At 43.1% G+C, this 24,000-nt stretch overlaps 1 protein-coding gene across 1 annotated transcript; it reads left to right on the top strand.

Annotated features, from left to right (window-relative positions):
* Window positions 1-2,124: 2,124 nt before the first annotated feature.
* On the top strand, window positions 2,125-4,924 carry LOC147897924 (wall-associated receptor kinase-like 20). Its single transcript, XM_087380501.1, is given in 4 exon segments — window positions 2,125-2,928; window positions 3,042-3,110; window positions 3,251-3,361; window positions 3,364-4,924. Coding segments are annotated over 4 exon segments (2,268 nt in total). The 5' UTR covers window positions 2,125-2,159; the 3' UTR covers window positions 4,683-4,924.
* Window positions 4,925-24,000: the final 19,076 nt, after the last annotated feature.

The following is a 24,000-nucleotide window of genomic DNA, read 5'->3' as shown; positions in this document are numbered from 1 at the left end:
TTGGCATGATCTAAAGGATACAATCCTTCTACCCAAAGGTTGAGATGCTTATTTCCTTGCAAACGAAGATTGTGGATCTTGGAAGGTCTCCTCAATCCCAGACTACGTGTGCTTGCATAGTCAGCCTCCAACTCTAGATGAACCTGGTACTTGTTGGAGATATCCTCAAATGGTGCCATGGATAAAGGAATGTAGAGAAGGAGAAGGTGTGGAGAAGTAGGCTTGAAGGAGCAACACGCATGAAGGGGGAGGGAGAGGAGGAGGAGGGATGGAGGAGGGAGGACCAGTAGATGAAGAGGAGGGATGGAGGAGGGAGGACCAGTAGATGAAGAGGAGGGATGGAGGGGGAGGACCAATAGGCATGGAGGAGGAGGGAAGGGGGGAGGACGAGTAGGTGTGGAGGGTGAGGAGGAGTAGGCGTGCAGGAGGAGGTAGGGAGGAGGAGGTAAGGAGGAGTAGGAGGGAGCGTGGAGCAAGAGCAGGCATGGAGGAGGAGGGAGGGGGAGGGGAGAGGAGTAGGTGTGGAGGGGAGGAGGAGGGAGGGGGAGTCCAAGGAGTGAGGAGGGGGAGGGGGAGGGAGGGAGGGAGGGAGGGAGGGAGGGAGGACTGAGAAGGAGATTCGAATTGTGTAAGAGGTGTAAGGATTGGTTCCCACCTAGAATTGTGTAAGAGGTGTAAGAGGTGGGGTCACTTGTGGGATTAACCCACCTAGGTGAGGGGGGGTTAGGACTTTTTGTGCCCTACCATGGCCCTTTCATAAGGTCTAATCCATTTCTTATGAGGCCCTTTTGAGACCCCATTTCTCCCTAATGTGGATGCTAGATGCAAAGGAACCCGTGACCAATCATGCCTTGCTCTCTATCGGTTGCATCTTGTAACTAAGTTTGTTTCTCTGTTGGCATAGCATAGGCTGCGGGCCTTACTCCTATAGACACCCAAATTTTGTATTGGGTCTCTACTTTGGGCCTAACCCGCTCCTATAAATATAATTACTCTTTTATTCTTAAAAAAAAAAGCTTGAAAATGTGCAAGTAATGGTGCGATGTTTATGGAGGTAACAATCCATCCAACTATCTTAGGGCTCCATTTAAAGTTTTTGGAAGTCAAAGTTGTGTTGGATGGTGGGGTTTCATTAGATGGAGCCTAGCTCATGCAATCCTTGTCAAGCAACACAATGTTCATGTAAGACCAATGGGCTTGGTTAGTGCCTTTTCATTGGCAAGTATCAAATGATAGCTTGGAGTGATTTGAGGCATCTATGGGCTAGCAAAATGGGGTGCCACCTCTTTTATGGACATGAGTAGGAGCAATTAACTAATGAGCTAACTCAAGTAAGACTCTATTAACAGGTTGATCTAATTGCCTACAAGTCCCTCTACATGTACAAATGTGCAATAGAACTCATTGGCCATTAGAAAGTGTACAAAGCATTTTCGACGAGACACAAGGTTGAATTCAAGGGAAGTCGTGAAGAGCTAGGAGAGATGAAGGGGTTCAATCAATCAAGATCTTCAAGGGCCGTGTATTCTAAAAGGTGCATAGAAACTCATGGAGGGCCATGTATTCTAGAAGGGAGTTAATGAGATTCACTAAATTTGAGCTAAATTTGAACCAATGACAAATAGATGTGAACTATTACACTTCATATGCTCCAATTCACTCCATGGACCCGAGAAGGAGGAGGTCGTGCACCGTGGCCCACGAGAGGAGGAAAAAATGGTGGTCAAAAGGCCGGAGGTCGTGCAGCGTGACCCACGAGAGGAGGAAAGAATGGTGGTGAAAAGGCTTCTCGAGATAACAATCAGGATGTTGCTTTTATAGGGTGTGGAGTATTCAAAGGTGGAGGGTACGTGGCGTAGTCGTATTTCATTTACTTGCGATTGGACCCCTATTTTGCTCACGTTCATTCTTTCACCCTCCGTGACTGCTGCCCTGTCGATTCTAGCACCGTCCTTTACGATTTGCACTCGCCCACTTGCAGCTTCCTGTTGAACACCACTTCAGAGAACCTCACCTCCTCACTTTCCTAGACTTACAGTTCGCATCGTTTTCTAGCCCAAATCGCTTCTGAGCCACATGCAAGTTTTTAGCACGTAGATCTAGCTCGAGAAGCGCCCACGATTTCCAAGCCCTCCGAGTCTCATCCATTACACCAAGCCATGGGGAGACTTCATCAGAGGTTTCTTCGTACCTTTATCGCTGTGGTTTTGTTCCTTTGTTGCGGGCTTCTTGGCAATGCTTCTACTTGTCCGAAATGTGGCAACTTTACCTTGCCGTATCCTCTGAGTTCGTCCAGTAGTTGCGGTGACCCTCAATACAAAGTGGTCTGCGATTCTCAGAAAAAGCTCAGCCTTAAGGCGCTTTCGGGAACGTATCCAATTATCAGAATCAATCCCGGATCTCAGAGACTAGTTATCGGCACGCCTAGCATATCTTCGACTTCATGTAGCACGACAGATCTGCAAGGCGGTGGCCTTTTGTTAGACCCCAGTCTTCCCTTCAATGTTTCCAGCAGTAACACCGTGATGCTGCTGAACTGTTCCTCCACGCTTCTCCTTTCTCCCTTGAATTGTTCTTCGAATAGTCTGTGCTCCCAATTTGTGGCACAGGACAGCGAAGGCAGCGCATGCCGTAATAAACTGTGCTGCACCTTCACAGCGTTTTCTTCAACGTCTCACAAAATTACAGTGGCGGAAGGAGATTGTACAGCGTACGTGAGCGTGCTTTCCGTAAATCCGAGCTTTCCAGCGAGCACATGGACTTATGGAATCGAACTGGAATGGACAACGCCATTAGAACCGGTTTGTACTTCTCAAAAGAATTGCTCTCAAGATTCGACTTGCCAGAGAGACACCAGGACCAGCACGTTGAGATGTTTGTGCAACGGAGGATACCACTGGAATCCGTCATCGGGACTGTGCACTCCAGGTCTGTTTAATTAGGTAGTCCGAGTCCCAGTTTGAAGAATCTAAGTTGCAGAGTGAGTCGACTCATTGTAGAGATTGTTGTGGGGACAATGTTGATTGAAACGTTTTGAGCAGATAACGCTCTGTGCACGAATAGCTCGGCTGGATGCGGAGGCCACCGCCACGAGGGGCCCATCATCGCAGGTAGCACCGATACGAGTAGAAGCTGATCGTGCACGTTTAGCTCAAAAGTTTTGTTTAGCCTAAGCACCGGTTTGAGTAGAAGCTCAAAATGTCTGTTGTCGGATCGTTGTTGAGTTTGAAATCCTGAACTGGGCGTGCAGGCGTGACCGTGGGTCTGGCGGCTTCCCTAATGGTGGTGCTTGGCATATCAGCGGTGTGGAGAAGGAAGAGGCGGGCGAGCGAGAAGCTAACAAGGGAAAGGCAAGTGATACTGACGGCGGGGGGAGGTCGGCGAAGCTGCACACGAGCGGGGAGATGAGGAGGGCGACGCAGAACTTCGCTCGGGAGAGGCTGCTGGGGAGCGGGGGGTTCGGGGACGTATACAAGGGCGTGATGGAGGGAGGCAAAGAAGTCGCTGTGAAGGTGGCGAAGCTAGGAAACATGAAGGGCGTAGAGCAAGTCTTGAACGAAGTTAGAATACTATCACAAGTGAATCACAAGAGTTTAGTTCAATTGTTGGGATGTTGCGTTGAAACTGAACAGCCTTTGCTTGTTTACGAATACATCGGCAATGGCACTCTTCTCCACCACCTTTCTTCTTCTTCACCTTCTGCTTCGAACTCGCATGGCTATGGCGCCCTCTTGCCTTGGCGTTTCCGCCTCTCCATCGCCCTGCAAACTGCTGATGGCCTCTCGTACCTCCACTCCTCCGCCTCCCCCCCCATCATCCATCGCGACGTCAAATCTAGCAATATCTTGCTTGATGAATTCCTCAATGCCCACGTCTCCGACTTTGGTCTCTCCCGACTCGCCGTCTCTGACCTCTCCCATATCTCTACTTGCGCCCAAGGTACCGTCGGCTACCTCGATCCTGAGTACTACCGGAACTACCAGCTCACTGCTAAGAGTGATGTCTACAGCTTCGGTATCGTCCTCCTTGAGCTGGTCACCTCGCAGCGCGCCATCGACTTCGCCCGGGGGCAGGATTACGTGAATCTGGCCGTTTACGTGCAGCGCAAAGCCCAGGAAGGGCGGCTCATGGACGTGATGGATGAGCGGTTATTCACTGCGACTAATTCTTCGGCGCCCCCTTCGAGTGCTGCTGCTTCTTCTTTACCGTCTTCGGCATCATCAGCGGAAGAAACAGCAGCAGGGATGTCTCGATTGTTAGCAGCGTCTTCGGGATCAGGAGGTTCAATTCCTCGATTGTTCTCAATACAACCATCAGCACCGTCTTCAGTAGCATCATCAGTAATGGGTATTGCAACATTCCCAGCAGAAGCTGCACGAACAGCACCATTTCCAGCAGAAGCAAGTACAGCAGCATTATCTCCAGCACCCACAGGATCAACAGCGGTGGTGGAGAGCATGAAGCACGTAACGTACTTGGCTCTGAGCTGTCTGAGAGACAGCCGCAACGAGAGGCCGTCGATGAAGGAGGTGGTGGAGGAGCTCCAGTACTCGCTTAAATTGTTGGAGGGAGGAGGAGAAGCCCATGGGATCCCTGGTATGGGGCAGCTTGTTTTTCGTGCGGAAGACAGTTTTGCGGCCTCGTCGACTATGTCATCGTCGACTGTGTTATCGCCAAGATGATGCTTCTACTCCTTTTGTATTTGACTCTTTGGGTTGCTCACACCCACCACTGAATATGTGCTGAACAATTTTGTGGTGATGAAGCCGTCTTGGTTGAATCTTTTGGTGCTTGGTGAGGAGACTCTCGTGATGAAGCCCCTCTTAGTTGAATCTTGAGGTGCTTTGTGAGCACATTGGGAGTGCATTTACTCTTGGTGTTGGGTGTGTTTAAGAACGCTAGGACCCCATGAGGACTCTCTTTTATGACCTAATAAACTTGTGCGCTTGAGGTTTACTAGCCTTTTGGAACTCTTTGGTCATCCATTAATAATCTTTGGAGTTGTGCAAACGAGATTTAAACTCGGGTGTATCCCACAATCTCGCCAAAGAACCAATTTTTCCCCACTTATTTTTTTGCCAATTTGAGGATGTTTGTTTTCCTTTGTTTCTAGTCAAGGTAGAAACTTGGTTGGTGTTTAATTTTGTGTTGAACGTTAATGGGCATCAAAGGATAGCCTTTCTTAAGCCTAATGGCATGGTGATAAAAGGGGCTTTATGAAAAATACTAATCTCAAACTAATGCTCCTAAGCTAAAAAGTAGGTTATTGTTTAATTTTGTGTTGGATGTTAATGGGCATCAAGGGATAGCCTTTCTTAAGTCTATTAAGATGGTGGAAAAGGGCTTTTATGGGAAAGAGTATCGCCCCAAGTTAAATATCACTAGCATGAAACCCATGCTCCACACAAGAATGTAATCCATTGAGCAACTATGTGAAGAGCTCCTCTCGCCCTTGCTCTGATTCATCAACACTAGAATCATCGCTCTTGTCGTAACCCACGGCCCGCAACTACCACCATAATCCCACTCTAGTCATCCGCCTTCATTCTTACACTGGCATGTAGAGGATGTGTCTGAGATTGAGAGAGATGGCGATCAAGGAGACTTTAAAATCACATCACGCACTTGCAAAAGGGAGCACTCACTGAAACCATCGTCGATGAGGAAGGTCAGTTCTTTTAGGGTCACTTTAGAGTCGCAACAAAGTAATTCACTCATCGTGTTTTTTCCAAATCCTTTTCCTTCTTTGATTTTCTGATTTACTATTCTACAAACTTTGCTTATGCCATAGAGAGCACCATTTCATTACTATGGGCATCTTTCTTGCCAAAATCATAAGCAAATCCCCTTGCAAATGTGAGGCATACTCCACTATTGATGGACCTCTCTTGATACATTTTGTAGTGGAGCAAGAGCAGTCTTTCTACCTATCTTCACACACCATTCTACATATAATTGGCCCTGTCCCCTTTTGGACCTCCTTGAAAACAGAGAGCCATAGGTCATTTGAGACATCTGAGGATAAGAAGTGGCAAGGGTTCCCACAACTCAAACTAAGTATATACTTAGAATTAAAATCCTCCTCTATTTTGCAAAATTACTTCTGTTGCGAATTTTCAAAATGTGAAGCGTGGAACTTGGACATGGCTATCATACATCACAATAAGAAAAAATGTAGTGAGCATCAGAACTTTGACCTTAATTGAGCTAAATAATAGCTAAGGAAACCAGGGAAACAAAATATAAAGGCAACAAGACAAATCATGTGCTAGAAACACAAAAACCTTCAATGTAAGCTACAAGAAGTGGTTGCCAACCTAACCCAAAAAGGAGAATGTGTGTAGGAGTATTGAGTAGGGAGAGTGTATCATTAGATATTCAAGGTTGGAGAGTTGCTGAAGAAATAAAACATACATGTGGCAGAAAGAGAGAGCTTGGAATCCACGAATAGGAGGCTCTTGTGCGAGTACACATCAAGTCATGTCTTGCATGCACACCCACGCAGTTCAATTTGTACTTGGATGGGCTCGAATTTCAGTTACAATTTTTACCTTTTTTCTTAAGTTTTAAACTTCAATTACTAGTGCCAACCACTAGCCAACACCCACTATTTAGCTAAAATAGTGGTCCACCTTAACATGCATATACGCCATGGGACACATGGGTAACATACTCATAATGACACCAATGCACTATCCACCATTTAGCACATGGGCCACATGGATAACATACTCATAATCCCACCAATGCACTATCCACCTCACTTGCATCTTGTGCATGGGAAGCCTGGCGAATCGACCACGTGTGCCAAATATCCCTTCCACATAAGTAAGGGAATGGTACGAAAATTCCTGCCCTTGTGGACACAATAAAGAGAGTGGAATTGCATGGACTAGTAAGGACCATTGCCTTATGACCATTAGGGGAATGAAAGATGTCATAAAATAATTTAAAGTCAACACAGTATCGACAACATGTGTTGTGCTCTCATGAATATCACACAAACCACGGCTAGAACCTCTCAAAATAGCTCTAACCAATGTTGAGGTGGAGATGCACCTTTGTAAACTAAATTCACAAATTACTTTGGATATCCTCAAGAAAACATGCATCAAGCTCAATGAAAACGTCCTTTGAAACTCTCTTCCTCAATACCTTCTTGAATAAATTGGTGATGCCCTAGATTCTCCTCCCAAAAATACTCAAAATCCAAGATCTAGTGCTATAATTAAGCAAAGGACCAATCAAAGGTGCATGACTGCTAGATGTTCACAAAGCATCACATCATTGGCATCCAAACTCTCCCTCATCATCATAGGAACTCTCACTATGTGAGCACTATGCATGGTGCCGTGTGAAGGATGCAAGATATAGAGCATACATGCCCTACCATACTAGGTCTATTAATAGTAGATGTACAATAATACAATGAGCTACCAAGGCATCTATAGTGTTCCTTTTCTTGATAGAGGCATATAAGTGAGAACGCATATAGTGTTCCTCTTCTTCATAGAGGCATATAAGTGAGAACGCTATTAAGCCAACTCACTACATGGCACCCTCTCTCTACATGCACTAAGACCTATAGCGATCTACACTCTGCTAAGTCAAAATGATCAATCAATGATGGTTAGATTAATGGACTGCGATTTTTTAAAAAGAGCTTAGAACAATCCCGGGTGATTCGCAAGGGGAAACTAAAGATATCATGTGAGTGTACAATAGGGGGTTTTTTGAAGATGAGGCATAAGCTAATACATTAGGGGTGAGGGCCCTTTTTACTTTTTCCCAATCTTAAATTAAATTTATGGGGGACTTGACATCTTTGGGGGGGGAGGGAGGGATGTAGGGAAATACAAGTTTTAACCCCCTAAACATAAATAGTACACACACATACACAATTTGACTAGTGACATTCAGTCATGTATCAAGTATGCATGAACTAAGCTCGAGCTATGGCTAGTATTACGCCATGCAGGGGAAACAAATGAACATTACCTGTTGGTGAATATTTGAAGATGGTCTAATCTATATCATCTAATTTTCTTATGGTCTAATCTAAATAATTGAGAAAGAACATACATTTAAGGAAAGGGGGCACATAGTGCCCCTTTGGTGTTATACTTATAAGCTTAAATAGGGGTGTTTTATTATGCTACATGGACCATATATAGGTGGTTTTCTTGAAGTCCATGCATGCATGTGACGTCCCCCTTGTACTAAGAGTGAATCCCCTGGGAGAACAATAGACTATGATGAAGGCATGAGATCAATGATGTTAGAACAATGGACTATGATGAAGGCATGAGATCATGAAAGAAAGAATGAAAGACGATATGCCCGACTTCTGTAAGTCGAGAGGGTTCTGACCAGTAGGTAGTGTCCGAAGGGACAAATTTGACTTCATGGGCAACAACTAAATTTAGCATAGTAGTGGGGTAGATTTCTAGCTAGATTCGAGGGCCGATGAATTACAACCTGAAAATATAAAGAATGCAGAGTTGATACTCTCTAACAATAAGGCAATGATGACGATAGCAATATAAGAATGTAGAAAGGCAGTTGTGCTACAAGTGGAGGCAAAATGTATGCCCCATTGAAGAGAGGGCATGTTCATGGTTGTTGGCAACCTAAATTTGAAGATTGCATCCCTTCAAAATAGAAGTTTCTTGCCGTGAGCTCAAGGATGCTTTTCATCACATAGCGGGTGCATGTGTTGGGTGTGGCCTTGTATTTATGGTGCAAATGCTGATATGGTGGATGTTTGCATGCTTTCCTACAAACACCCATACCATATCATGTTCTTTGTTCTTATGTGCCAGGCAGAGATCACATGTGTTGAAATTTCATGCAATCAACCATCCAATATCAAATGCTACAAGGGCGCAAATCATAGGGTTCATCCCACTTGGGTGCAACAAAATACCTAAGAGTAAGTATTGTGTGGTTTTTCATTCGGTATTTGGTATTTACTAGTTACCACCTAGCTACTACTTAGCAAGTACTACTTAATAACTAGCTATCTATATACTGACTAGTTATTAGCTAGGTAATGCTTACCAGCAGTGATTACTAGCTACTGCTTACTAGCTAGACAATGCTTCCTAGCTACCTCCTACTTACCAGTCAGTGTACGAGAGATTTTGGCCAAAGATGCAACATATTGATTGTGTGCAAGTAGTTGATAATGAAAACGATGAGTTTCAAGGAATTGAAGAGTTGAATGATCACTACTGCGGACCTCAAAGGAAAAAGCCAAAACAATCATTTGATCCAATGATTGATGTACAAAAAGGACACTTCCTTTTGGTCCGACCAGCAGAAAAAATTTACCCAATTTGGCTAGGCATTGCTCAAACTGATGTACAGAAGGATAATAAATCTAAAAATTTCGAGAAGGTTTTCATACAATATTGGGCACCTATATGCAAAAGATGCAATGCACAAATTGAGGAGGTGTATGCAGATTGTTGGAACAAGATTTGGATGTACAATAAAGGTGATCCTCCACGTTGGGAATCTGTTGATGCTATTGTATGGTCATGGGTTCCAAAAGGTATCCTCTCAAAGAAGGTTTCCTCGAAGAGCAGTAACCTCCCCATCAAGGTGAAGATACCAACCATTGCACGCAAGCGAGCTTTATCCAGTTTGTCTCATAGAATAGATTCCCACTCTGATGCTGACTCCACAATGGAGTGAAGGTACTTGAAAAATATGAATTTTTTTTCCTTGCACAACGATAATTTAATTGAATACTGACAAATATTTGGAAGGTATGACATTGATTTATTTATCTTTTTTTGCAGACCATTGCTTCGTGGTTGCAAGTTCTGCACACTCGACAAAATATCAAGGACTAGTGTTGCATTCTTACTTTTTCTCCAACTAAACTAAAATGGTGTTTTTGAACACCACCTTTTTTCGATAAGAGGCAAAAAATGCTTCGTTGAACTCAAACATATGATGTCTTTTTCTTGGCTAATACAGAACATGCACACTCCAAACTATGAGTTTCATATACACGGCCAAATTCAAGGAGAAAGTCAATGGAGTGCACTCAATGCATTGTAATTGCAACCCCTCAAAAAATACCATGCATTGGTCGAAACCTCAACATTTGACATTTTATTTATGTTGATGCAAACCATGCACATTTGCAAGATTTGGATGGACTACCAAATCTATGGGAAAAATCAATGAAAAACATTGAATGTTACATAATTACAACCCCTCAAAAATTCCCAAATTATCAGGATTTTTCCAAATTCTCTAATATGGAGTTATAAGCAAAACACACCCCCTATGTAGGTGAGTGCAAGGAAATGGGAAAAGGGTCCACCACTAAAAAAAGGTGGACAATCAAAGTCTAGAGCCTACAAGAAATTGTAGTTCTCGTAGACATTAGGGCCATCAAACTTGTACTCGCTTTGGCATCATTGCTTGCAAATGGTGCTCCTTCCCCAATTACCAGTGCTGAATATACTCATTTCTTTTTATGTGTATCCCCTAAACCATATATGCATTTACAATGACTTGTTTCCACCCTTCAAATGCTGGTCTAATGCTCCATTTGTAATTTTATAGTGCAAAATTAATAAATTCTTAATTTTCGTGTGAAGAGTGTCCTCCATTTGTGTTTCTCTATTGTCAATTATTTGGCACAATGGTGAAGGGTGTGTTGTTTGTATAGGTAGTCTAGTTAGAATATCCTCTTAAAATTCAAGTGTTGTTTTGATGGGTTATAATGGTGAACCAACAGAAGCCTCTGTTTTGCACAATGATGGTATGCCTCCACAACTCAAAACTATGGAAGATATGTTAAGAAAAGGACAACATGGGATACCTGAGGATGTCATCAAAGTTGTAGCCCTATCACATGATGTCACAGGAGCTAGGGATGCTACCCCTCCACAAGGTGTTGCAGTTCCACATATCAATATCATAGGTTCCATATAGTGTACTCATAGGAGCATTGTGAGAAAGAGCAAGGATTTGTGATCCACCCTCAATGAAAGCCCATGTTCTAGAAAAATTTAACAACCTTTTGGGTAAGCTAGCCATAGTACAATGAAAAAAACACCATCTTGTTGGATGATAGTGCTTACAAGTGTCTTTGGAATCTAGAAGATACTTGCCAAACCCTAGAGAAACTATGCAATCAAGACAGAACATCTTACTTGTTTCTTATTCAAGATGGAACAGAAAGGTGGCCAATAGAAGGAATAGATTGAGAAAAATGGGTAGCAGGAGGAGCAGAAAGGTGGCCAAATCGGAGGAACAGATTGATGAAACTGGGCAGCTTGAGGAGCAAAAATGTGGTAAAGAGGAGAAATACATTGAGGAAGTTGGGTAGCAGGATGAACAGAACAGTGGCCAATAGGAGGAAAAGTTTGAGGGAATTGGGTAGCAGTAGGAATAGGTTGAGGAAATTCCTCATCAACTGGCTCCATAAACTTTTTTGGATCTTGAATAGAACCCCCCACCACTGCTAGATGAGGACCATGCACTGATTTTAGATGTGAATGGTGTCTAGGCTCACAGCATTCGTGCAAGACATAAAGTCCCTACACATTATCAGTGTTTGAAATGGGTTTTGCACACTCCTAGAGCTGAAGTTTTCATGTGTCAAGATGCAAGATTATTTCTTTAGTGGGGTTTGAAGCAATTCCATGTTTTTATCTAGACTTCTATTAAGGTGCTAGGTGTGAGAGAGATGTTGTCAGTGTGCTTTCTAGTTGAAAAGGACCAGCTTAGTGAAGTGTATGGACATAACTCCTATGAATATCTTGGTCCAAATCGTGAGGTTATAGGTACTAATAACAAGGTAGTGTTCTTGAAAAAATCTCAATAAGTTTTGGAATGGAAACCCTCAGTGCAATAGCACAAAGACACTTCTAGTTGATGATACTACTCACAAGTTCTTGCATAACCCAAGGGATTGTTGTGTCTTTACACCAAAGATGTACCACCGGTGAATCTTTTCTGACTACCATGCTTTTGAATTGGCTATGGAATTGGCTAGTGGCACCCAATCGCATTGTGTATGCATGGGACAATGTGATGGAAATTTGCAACGATACTCAAATCATGACTGTGTGTTAATGAATACTTTAGGTAGCTCACATATTGTATCATATATTGTAAAAACTCATTTTTGCAAGCAGTTCTATTGTAGTCCTCATACCCATTGGTGTTGTAGATAATATGTTGTATTCAAGATAAAGTTATGTGTAAGCACTCCTTTTGAAAGGAAACCATTCAATTCTGCAACCATGCAACAATAGATAATTAGTCTTGTCAGAATATAGTTTTTTAAATATGTGGTTTTTTAGAATATGTAATCAATCTTATCATAATATGGTTTTTATCAGTACTTGCATCTTAAATTATGAAAATTTTAAGATTCTAATATCAGTTCTACATTTTAGACACAATGTTGAGATATCGAGCTCCACTCGCGATATGCCAAGGTGACCGTTGTGTATTTATGTCACCGACTTGTTAGCTGGAGATGCGGTTGGTACACCGCTCACGAATAATAGCTGGATGACAGCTATCCTTATCTACACTAGTTCGTGGCTCAGTTAGTATGCCACCTTAGTTAGTTGAGTTTGGTTTGAGACCCACATATAGGGTTCTTCTATTTCTTTGTACAAGTGTTCCTTTGGCTTTCACAACTAAGAAGAGGAAAACTGTTTTCAGCCTCCACCTTTGTGTGTATTCCCTCATTTTGTGCATATGAGAAAGCCGCAAGTGAGACTCCTTCCCTCTCTCCCACTATCTTCACATGGTATCAGAGCCTTGTTCGTGGTAAGGAGCTCAAGAAAGCAAGCCAAGTTCATGGTGTCCTGGTAAGAGGACCAGTGTTGCTTTCCTATTTCGAGTTTGGGAGCAAATCTCTGCAGGTAGCACAGCCAGAAGTGCAGGAGTGCACTGTTTCAGATTGAGATGCCCTTCGCGGTGTGGCAAGAGTGCACTTTATTTTTCTGATTTGAGGCCGTTTCGAGGCCCGTTTTGAAGGTGGAAGTTCTTCGCAGGCACTCAGAAAAAGGCCCTGTTTTTTGCTGTGCGACCACTGCGCGGCTAGTCGGTGGAAAGGTGCCGCAGAAATTGCATCGTATGCCTGTGTGCAGAGATATTGGGAGTTGCAGATTAATGCCTGTTGCCTGTTGATGCAAAATCGTCACTAGGAAGTGACTGTGTGGTGAAATACCACTTTCGTTAGTTTTGCAGATCTGCCCGTGTGAGGCAAAAGCTGTGTTTTTTGCAGTGACAGAATATTTTGCAGTGTTCTGTAATGGCATCTGATTCTCTTTCACAGATTGTCACTGAAAAGCTTGACAAGAACAACTTCCAGGCATGGAAATTTAGAATGACGAATTTCTTGATGGGAAAAGGCTATTGGGAATTCATTACAGGAAATGAAGAAGAACCTGTTCTTCCTAATGTTCCCAGTCAACAGGAAATGCATGCATTTAAAGGATGGCATGAGAGAGCCAGGAAAGTTATGTACTGACTGTCTATCAGTATTTCGGACTCCATGATTGTGCATATTCAGGATGCAAATACGCCAAAGGAGGCATGGGATACTTTGGCAAAAATGTATAGCACAAATACGCAAGCCAGGAAAATGCAACTCAAACAGGAGTTGCACAATGTGCAGAGAGAAAATTTGAGCATAAATGACTACCACATGAAAGTGAAGAAAATTGCAGATGCACTTGCTTCCATTGGGTCGCTAGTGGATGATGATGATTTGGTTTCTGTGACCTTGAATGGTCTAGGAAAGGATTATGCACAGTTCCGGACATCCATTGCCGTCCGTGAAAAATTTCCAGATTTTGAGGAGTTGATTGCTCTTCTAATTTCTGAAGAGCAGAGAAATGGGGGTGCATCTTCTTCAGCAAGAACTTCAAAAGAAACTGTCTTCTACTCAAATGCTGGCAGAGGTAGAGGCAGAGGTAGAGGAGGCCGATCTGCAGGCCGTGGTAGAAATCAAAATATGCAGCAAACGCAAGAAAACCAGTCCTATGCAGGAGGACGTGGTAACTCTAGAGGCAGGGGGAGCCAAAGAGGCCGTGGTGGATGGCAGAGAGGCCCAAATGCAAACAGCAATATTGAATGCTACTATTGTGGCAAAATGGGTCATATGGCTAAGGACTACTATAAAAAGCAGAATGACATTATGAATGGAAAATTGCAGCAAGGCAATTATGCATCCTCTAGTAGACAGGGTGATGACAGAAATGAGCATCTATTTATGGTGCAGCATATGACAAATTCTGTAAGAAGTGCAGAAGAAAGCAATGATGTGTGGTATGTTGACTCGAGTGCATCAAACCACATGACAGGTCACGCTGAATGGATGCAGGATGCAAGAAAAATGGAAAAACCAGGATTTGTGGAGACTGGTGATGATACTGCACATCCTATTGTGCAGATTGGCAAAATTCCTTTGTCTATGCAGGATGGGAAAAAGAAATACTTGTCTGATGTATTTCATGTCCCGAACATCACCAAGAACCTGGTTTCTGTTGGTCAAATGGTTGAGCAGGGCTTGCAGGTTAGATTTAATCCTCATGGATGCTTTGTTGAGGATATGAAAAATAACGGTCGCTTGATAGCAAAAGGAAAGAAGAAGGGCAGGATGTTTACGTTGGTGGATGCAGACATGCCTGAATTGAGTGCAGCAATGTTTGCACATGGGACCGGTGTAGTTGCAGATATTGATATCTGGCACAAACGCATTGGTCATGTTAATATACAACGACTTAAATCAATGCAAGCCCAAAATATTGTTGCAGGATTGCCAAAATTCAAGGTTGCAGAAATGCACAAGGTTTGTGACATTAGGAAAAAAGGGAGCTCATTTTGGGGCCTTTTAGAAGAGAGAGAAAATAGGCTCTCAACCAATCAGGAGTGGGCCAACGTAACGTTGAAAATTCAACAAAAGAAGATGAAAATAAGAAAAAGTAATAGTACTATATGTTCGTAGAAGCATGTCACATTAATGAGGTGATCTAATTTGAATCTTTTAAGATTTTATTCTCTGTGCAGAATTTGGTGATTCTGACACCGCAGACGCGTCCGGAACGGCCCAAAACCCCAAAAACGGCACTGAAAACGCTGGAATCGGACATCCGGAGGCCCGAAAACGGCCAAAAAAGGCCGAAAAGTGAGATTTGCAACAAAACGCGATCTGGCATCTTTTGAAATTTCCAAAGGTGCCAGATCGCGTTTTGCTGCAAATCCCACTTTTCGGCCTTTTTTGGCCGTTTCCGGGTCTCCGGATGTCCGATTTCAGCGTTTCCAGTGTCGTTTCTGGGATTTTGGGCCGTTCCGGACGCGTTTGCGGTGTTAGAATCACCAAATTCTGCACAGAAAAGTATTGCTCTTATATGAACATTGAATGTAAAGCATGTGAAAGAATATATTTATTCCTTTTCACACTGACATTTCTCACGCAAGTATCCATATTTTCTTGCTTTTATAGAGAGAGAAAAGAGAAAATAGTGAATTTCTTACAGGGCCCCAAAATGAGCTCCCTTTTTTCCTAATGAGCCTATCAATTTGGGAAACAGGCAAGAAAACCTTTTCCTAGGCATGTTCAAGAGAGTAAAAAGCCATTGGAATTAATCCACTCTGATGTGTGGACTACAAATGTTGCATCTATTGGAGGCTGTCACTATTTTGTCACATTTATTGATGACTTTAGCAGAAAACTGTGGGTGTATTTTATGAAAAAGAAAAGTGAAGTGTTTGGGCATTTCAAAGCTTTCAAAGCTATGGTTGAAAAAGAAACAGGCCTGCAAATAAAATGCCTAAGGTCAGATGGAGGGGGAGAGTACCTCTCAAATGAGTTTGCAAGGTTCTTGCAGGAGCATGGTATAAAGCAACAATATTCATGCAGCCATACCCCACAGCAAAATGGAATTGCAGAAAGAAAAAACAGGCATATTGGAGAGGTATCTCGGGCTATGCTAAATGAAAAAGATCTACTAGATTATTATTGGGCTGAAGCAGTTGCTACAGCAATCTATATAATGAACAGGACTCCCACTGCAACAATACATGGCATGACGTCAGAGGAGATGTATACTGGTAGGAAACCAGATATTTCTCATATGAAGATTTTTGGTTGCATTGCCTATGTCCATGTGCCAGATGAGTTGAGGTCCAAGTTGGATCCAAAAGCTGAGAAGTGCGTCTTTATTGGTTATTCTCTGCAGCAGAAAGGGTATAGATGCTATAACCCTTCTACACGTAAGTTCACAGTGAGCAGAGGTGTTGTTTTTTATGAGATGAGTAGCTGGTATAAACCAGTAAATGTGATGATTGATGTAGATGCACAAAATGGTAATGCTGCACAGAATGCACAACAGCAATCACAAAATATCAGTGGACCTGGAGTGTCCTCTACCAGTGGTTCACATACTTCGCCATGGACAGGCAGATTGAGATCAGGAGAATCCCCTCAAAGCAATGAAGAGAGTGGTACGCAGGTATCACGAAAAGGAAAAGAGAAGGTAGATCAGCCCATGTTTGATGTGAATGCAGGTCACTCTTGTGTGGATGGTGAATCCAGTGGCTCAGAACAAAGCATTGATGATGAGTTGGGTATTCCTTCTGTTGTTACACCTGGAGTAAGGAAGACCAGGGATGTTTTGAGAGCACCTGGAAGTGAGCCTATTTTGCGCAGGTCTACCAGGGTTAGGTATCCTGTGGATAGGCTGAAATATGATGGATTTACAGCCATTCACTATGCCTACATGGTCAAAGTGATACAGGAACCAGAACCCACTTCTTTTGAGCAAGCCATGGGAAATGAAAAATGGGAGAAAGCCATGGATGAAGAAATGGATGCCTTGGATGCTAATGCTACATGGGAATTGGTGCCTTTGCCTAAAGGCAAGAATGCAATTGGTTGTAAATGGGTTTATAAGATCAAGCACAATGCAGATGGTTCTGTGAATAGATACAAGGCAAGATTAGTTGTCAAGGGGTATGCACAGACATATGGCATTGATTATGAAGAAACTTTCAGCCCGGTTGCAAGGATGGCAACCGTAAGAGCAGCCATTGCTATGGCTGCATCAAAGGGATGGTCTTTACATCAGATGGATGTAAAGAATGCCTTCTTGCATGGTGATTTGCAAGAAGAGGTCTTTATGGAGCAGCCAGCAGGTTATGTTCATGCTATTCATCCTGAGTTTGTTTGCACGTTGAAGAAAGCCTTGTATGGCTTGAAGCAAGCACCTAGAGCATGGTCTGACAAGATAGGACAGTATCTTGTCACTATTGGCTTTCAGATTTCCAAGGCAGATTTCTCACTCTATGTGAGAAAAACAGAGAAAGGGATTATGCTGCTGGTCATTTATGTTGATGATTTGATCATCACAGGTGATAGTGATGAAGATATCCTTCATGTGAAAATGCTATTGAGGCAGAAGTTTGAGATGAAGGATTTGGGAGAGCTGCGTTATTTCTTGGGCATTGAGGTGATTAGATCACCAAGTGGGATACAGCTCTTGCAGAGGCAGTATGGATTGGACATGCTGTCCAAATATGGGATGACAGGCTATAAGCCTATTTCAGTTCCTTTGGAGCAGAATGTGAAGCTGAGCGCAGATGCAGGTGAGCTTCTGGAAGACCCTACTATGTACAGACGCATAGTAGGAAGTTTGATTTACATGACTATTACCAGGCCAGATTTGAGCTATGCTGTTGGGTTGGTAAGTCAGTTTATGCAGGCTCCAAGGAAACCGCATTTGGATGCGGCTAGACGCATACTCAGGTATGTGAAGTCCACATTGCAGTATGGACTATTTTATGAGGCTAGGGTTCAGATACGGTTGCATGGATACACTGATGCTGATTGGGCTGGTAGTATTTCTGATAGACGATCTACCAGTGGGTATGTGTTCTCTTTTGGGAGTGCTGCAGTCATTTGGAGCAGCAAGAAACAGCCTACAGTTGCTTTGTCGAGCATAGAGGCTGAGTACAGGGGTGCAGCAATGGCTGCATGTGAGGTAGCTTGGTTGCATAAGCTACTCTATGATATGCATCAGTCTACAGATGGGCTAGTTGTCATTTATTGTGACAACATGAGCAGCATACACTTGGCAAAGAACCCAGTCTTTCATGCTAGAACAAAGCACATTGAGGTGCATTATCACTATGTGCGGGAGAAGGTTTTACTAGGTCTTATTGATCTAGTTTATGTCAGCACAGAGGATCAGGTAGCTGACATATTCACGAAAGCATTGGGCGCAGAGAAGCTGCGCAAGTTCAGAGACCTGCTTGGTGTTGTGCAGGAATTGGGATTGAGCTTGAGGGGGAGTGTTGAGATATCGAGCTCCACTCGCGATATGCCAGGGTGACCGTTGTGTATTTATGTCACTGACTTGTTAGCTGGAGATGCGGTTGGTACACCGCTCACGAATAATAGCTGGATGACAGCTATCCTTATCTACACTAGTTCGTGGCTCAGTTAGTATGCCACCTTAGTTAGTTGAGTTTGGTTTGAGACCCACATATAGGGTTCTTCTATTTCTTTGTACAAGTGTTCTTTTGGCTTTTACAACTAAGAAGAGGAAAACTGTTTTCAGCCTCCACCTTTGTGTGTATTCCCCCATTTTGTGCATGTGAGAAAGCCGCAAGTGAGACTCCTTCCCTCTCTCCCACTATCTTCACACACAAGGCATGACATATAGCATGGTCATGATATACATAATATAAAATATTTGAAAGTGACGTGATGTTGAGAGAGGGATGGGATAAGGGGCAAGGAGTGGCCATGCAAAAAAAAAAAAAAAGGTTGGTTTACCTATCAAATGGCATGTTGTCCATGACATTGTGGTGTGTTTTTTAAGACATTTTATATATTTGTTCATACCTGTCCATAATCTGCATATGAATTTTGATACTTCACACTAGATGTGAGTACATTAAGACCTCAAGTTTAGTCACCAAATTTTTCATAGTACAGTCCCTTGACCACATGGGAATCTACTGCAATAGTGCCACCCCATCCATCTTTAGTTTTCTTAATGATTTGACTTTTTAATTTAGTGCATTTAATAACATAGAAGTTAACACCTTCTTTATTTCCTAGCTGTGCATTCACAACAACATTGACATCCATGCAAAGAGCATTGCTTAGGTTGTCAGAACGTTCGTCATATACATCGATCTCCTCTGCTTCATCATCCTTACTTTCATCTATAATGGGTATGATTGTGTGATAGATCTATGGTTTCACATATGATTTATTGATGCATCTATTGTAGTTACCTTTGCACTGTGATGCCAAAAATTGATATTTTGAATTTGGCATTGGTATTGTTTTTCTCTATGTTTGATAAGAGTTTGAGTATCAAGTGATAGCCTAGCAGCTCTCACTTATTTCTATTTTCTATGATATTGTATGGGATGGAGAGGATGAGTGGAATGGCTCATTGTAAATACCATGGGTATGAATTATAAATACCTTGGTATGGGGTGAGAGTTATTTGTGTATGGGATATTATGAGTTTTTTAGAAAATAGGAAGAGTGAGTCATATAAAGAGGTGGGCTCATGTCCATGTGTTCCAATAATATAAGAGAGGCCACATGCCAAGCGTGTGGAAGGCATGTGGAGGAGTGTGAAGTCAAGAGGAATCCTTCTAGAACTCCTATGTGGAATAAGGAGGATGTGGACATGTGGAAAAGAGAGGGTCCCTATGGGCTCCATGTGAGGAGACTCTTGACTTTCTCAATATTTTAAGAGTTTTGAGAATCTTTTGATGGGACACATGGCAAGAGTAGCCAAAAAGGACATGGATGGTGACATACGTGCTTATGTGATTGATGGGGAAAGGAATCTACAGGCAGCAATTGTAAATGGGTGAAGGAGGGTAAAAAAATCTCTATAAAAGGAGCCCTCCTCTCCCTTGTTCATCAATCTCTTCCACCATTAGGCCTCATGTTGCTGTAGCTCTAGTCTCCCCAAGCCTCTTCCATGAGCCTTCTCTCCCTCTTGTAGATATTCTCTTATGTAGACTCTTGAGTCCATCTCTCTCTAGTTTATTCTCTCTCTATGAGTAGTCTTGGAGCTTCCGCTCCCTCTTGTATGTATGAAACCTCTTCTTCTCCCTTGTGTTTATAGTGTTGAAGTGGATTCTCACTCTATTTGTAATGAATGTCACTTCAGGTTCTCTCTCTCTTGAGTGTCTCGTCCCTTTTCTCTTTTAAAGCCTTGAAAGTTCTTTCTATTCGGCCACTCACTGTGCATACATGGTCCATTTGTTTCCCAAGCCACCATGAAAAATTCTTTCCCTCTTCTAGGCAAAATCTATGAGGGGTGGATCGTTGATGAAGGTGGAGTCTTGAGGGAGCATCCTGCTCAGGCGAAATTAGCCTGGGTGGAGGGTAGTTTTCATGACAATTTGACCCCCTATTAGCGTTTTTCTCATAACTTTCTGCTCGTAGTCCGATTGTAATAAAATTTATATCATCATGAAGCTCTCTTCAAGGCGCACACATGTTTCTATGTGATCAGATCTTGAATTAGATACTGTTGCAAAAAGTTATGAGTCTCTGTGTTTGACAGTCTGTTTTCATGACAGTTTTTACCCCCTTCCAGTAAACTATCTATATCTCCTCAACCGTCTGTCTGTTTTCAATGAAAATTATATCAGCGCAAAGCCCATCTCAAGGGCATCTCTTTTTGTGCTTGAATCTTTGATATCATGTCTCTACTAAAAGTTATAGGCCTTTGTGTCTAATGACAGTTTGTAGAGTGTTTTGAGCTAAGTGTAAAGGTGTCTATGAAGGAGGTGCAATGTTTCCTCGGAATCTACCCATCTGACCCAATCAGCCCCTTCAAACTCCTCGATATATATCAGTTCATGTCATGTTGAGCCGCAAGATATTCTTTCAACAACGTATCACTCTTCTCTTTGGTGCAGACTGGCTCGCTGAGATTATGGCCTCTGCTGATCCTTTCCTTCTCCCTATGCTTGATTACAGCATCACTTGGGATGTTACCATCTTCATTCTCATATGAGGGAGGAAAGTATGGTGTGGTATCTTGACATAAAAGACTCTTTCTAATGTCCCATTTTCAATGATAAATATCTTTGGCAGTCCGTTCGAAAGCAGCAAGAAGTGAAGAGGTGTGTGAAGTTTATTACCCCCAACTTCATGTCACATCTTTTGGTGGAGACGCCGGGTACGTTTGGTATTGGATTCATCCCACCTTAGTAAACGGTCTCAGGTGTACTTGGTTGCATGTTATGCCTAGAAGAGGCATGTGTTTTGATGAGATAAAGAAGATGCCTGGAAAAACTCTGTTAGAAGAGATTGCAACCCGTTTAAGAGAACTTGAAGATTGTGAAGGTGATGCTCAAGCTATTCGCACAATCACCATGATTATATCCTTTATGTTTGCATTGTTGAATATGTTAGTGAATCGACAACGCCGGCAGCAGGCACAATGATATATTGGGGATTGTTCCATGCACTGGCAGCTTGGTGTGAAGAAGAGTTGAGTCTTTGGGTAGTTTTTGACTATAACAATGGAGTGGTGATTCTTAATGCTTTCAACTTCTTTTGCTATGCAAATGATGAAGAGTACAATATCTTGAAGCTTTTATGTCCACTTCCTATTGTGAGAAGGGTGATTCCAGAATGCATGTATACACAATGTTTTCATGGTGCTGGTTGGTCACTTATTTTTGAAGATTTTGTTGAGGATCACATTGTGGAGGGTTTTCAACAAGTGGTTATGCATAATAAGTTGGTCTTGGTATACTAAGGCTCTATGGGATCTTGTTCGGATCTTGTTTGGGATATTATTTGGATCTTGGTGTCTCCTTTTTGTGTTTCATCATGGTGAAGATTCCAGTGTTTTGAGGGACCCAAGGGGAAGACCCGGAGTCTTATCTTTGGGATTTTGTTCAAGGATGCCGGCTTTCTGGATGGTCCATGAAGGATCAGGTAGAGATTTTGCCTGATTTTCTTGAAGATGTAGCCTTGAGTTGGCATGAGACCTTGCCAGACTCTACCAAGGAGGACTGGGACCAAGTGGTGGCAGCAATGAAGCAAAGATTTGGGGCAGTGGAGTTGCCAAATGCTTTGATGTTGCAGTTGGACCGGTTCTATCAAGGAGAGGGTGAGTTGCGTTGGCAATCCGATATGAAACTTTGTGGACAAAGTATGAAAGGGCAGCTTTGCGAGCTGTGGCATTGGCATCATCGGCCCCTCAAAGTCTCTCAGGGATGGAGCACTTAAAGATGAGCAAATTTGTTATGGCTTTGGAGCCTCGTCTTCGCTCAAAAGTAATGAGTAAAGATCCAACAACATATGTGGAGGCGCTTCGCATTGCAACCAAGAAAGAAGCTTCTCTAAAGATCGAATCCTCTTTTGTGTCTTCAACAGCTTCAACTTCTAAGGTGGAGGTAATGAGCACTCCTCAGGTACCAAAGTCCTCTGAGTTAGATCATAATATCTCCCAATTGATGGCAGAGTTTGCTGATTTGAAATTGCATTTGGTTAATGCACGACAACCTAGAGCACCAAAGAGTGAAGATAGGCCTCGAGATAGGAGTGGGGTCACTTGCTATGAATGTAATGAAAAAGGTCACTATCGCCCCGAGTGTCCTAGATTGAGAAAGAAAGAAGAAAAACAAGTATCCTTGTTAGAAGCTTCTTCAGGGGATGAGGAAAGAGAGGTAATGATGGCTAAACGGGGGCGTGGTAAAGCGAGAGAAGAAGAAGAAAGCAAGGAAGAAGTAGATGAGGAACATCAGGAAGAGGAACACCGTAGTAAGAAAAAGAAGGCATCTAGAAGGAGAATTAGCCAGTCAGACTTTCCTTTAGGACAAGGAATTGGAAGCTATGACTTGCTGTCCGACCTTAAAGAAAAGAAAGCTCATATCACCTTTGGTCAATTACTTGCTTTGTCTCCAAAACTACGGAAGGAATGGGGAAAACTAGCAAGCACAAGAGTGTCAAAGAAGAAAAAGAAGAAAAGTGCCATTTCTTCCCTCTACAACCCCCTCGATTCTTGCAACAACAACCTGGGGGGTCTAACTCAGGGGCATACCCCCACCCTCATCAGGGATGTATCCACCGCCTCTACCTCAAATGTATGGTCCTCCCTTAGATGCTTACCCTCAACAAGTTGTATATTCTCACCCTCTGCCTCGAAGATTTCCCCAGCCTCGCCCACGAGCGCCCCTCCTTTCTACTCCCTCGGCCCCTCCAGCTAAAGAGGCCCCCCCTGCAATAGAACCTGGAGTCAATGACCTAGCCAAGGCCCTGAATGATCTTCGGCTTGAGATGGTGGGCATCAGAAATCAAGCCAACCGCCATCCAAGAGACCGTGCTAATGTTGTATGCTACGAGTGACACTAGAAGGGTCATTATCACACAGAATGTCCCAATATTCCAAGGGTCAATCTTCTAAGTGAATCAGGCACTGAGGATTCTGACGTTGAGATCCTTGACCTTGGGAAAAGAAGTCGTACCACCTCGGACCCCTCTCCAAACCATGGACCGGGCCGCCCCAGGAAGAAGTGTCCTTCTCAGAGCCCTCAGATGCTGAGATGGCAAACCCACCAACCGAGAAGACTAAAAGATCCCGTAGGAGTAAGTGGTCACCCTCGGATTTTCCCATCGGCTCGGGGCAAGATGACTATTTGGTCGTTCAGGACCTTGCTCATCGTTCTTTGAGCATCACGCTCCCTCAACTAATAGCATTAAGCCCTAAGGTGAGACGTGAGCTGCAACAAGGGCTCTCAACAAGGAGGAACAAGAAAAAGGGAAAGGTAAGAGAGGTATCTTCTATCTCTGAAGAAATTGATCAGCACCTGCATACAGTCGATGTCATCATAGATAATTGCCGTGTCAAAAATGTGTGTGTTGATGGGCGAGCTGCATGTAATATCATGGTGCCCCGAATCATGAAGAAATTGAATTTGAAATGCACAAGGCGTTCCTCCACTCGAATCAAGGTA

Source organism: Dipteris shenzhenensis, chromosome 10, assembly GCF_047967505.1.
Source record: "Dipteris shenzhenensis isolate YYH24624 ecotype China chromosome 10, Dip_SZ_1.0, whole genome shotgun sequence".
Taxonomy (NCBI): Eukaryota; Viridiplantae; Streptophyta; class Polypodiopsida; order Gleicheniales; family Dipteridaceae; genus Dipteris; species Dipteris shenzhenensis.
This window is presented reverse-complemented; position numbering and strand designations above follow the sequence as displayed.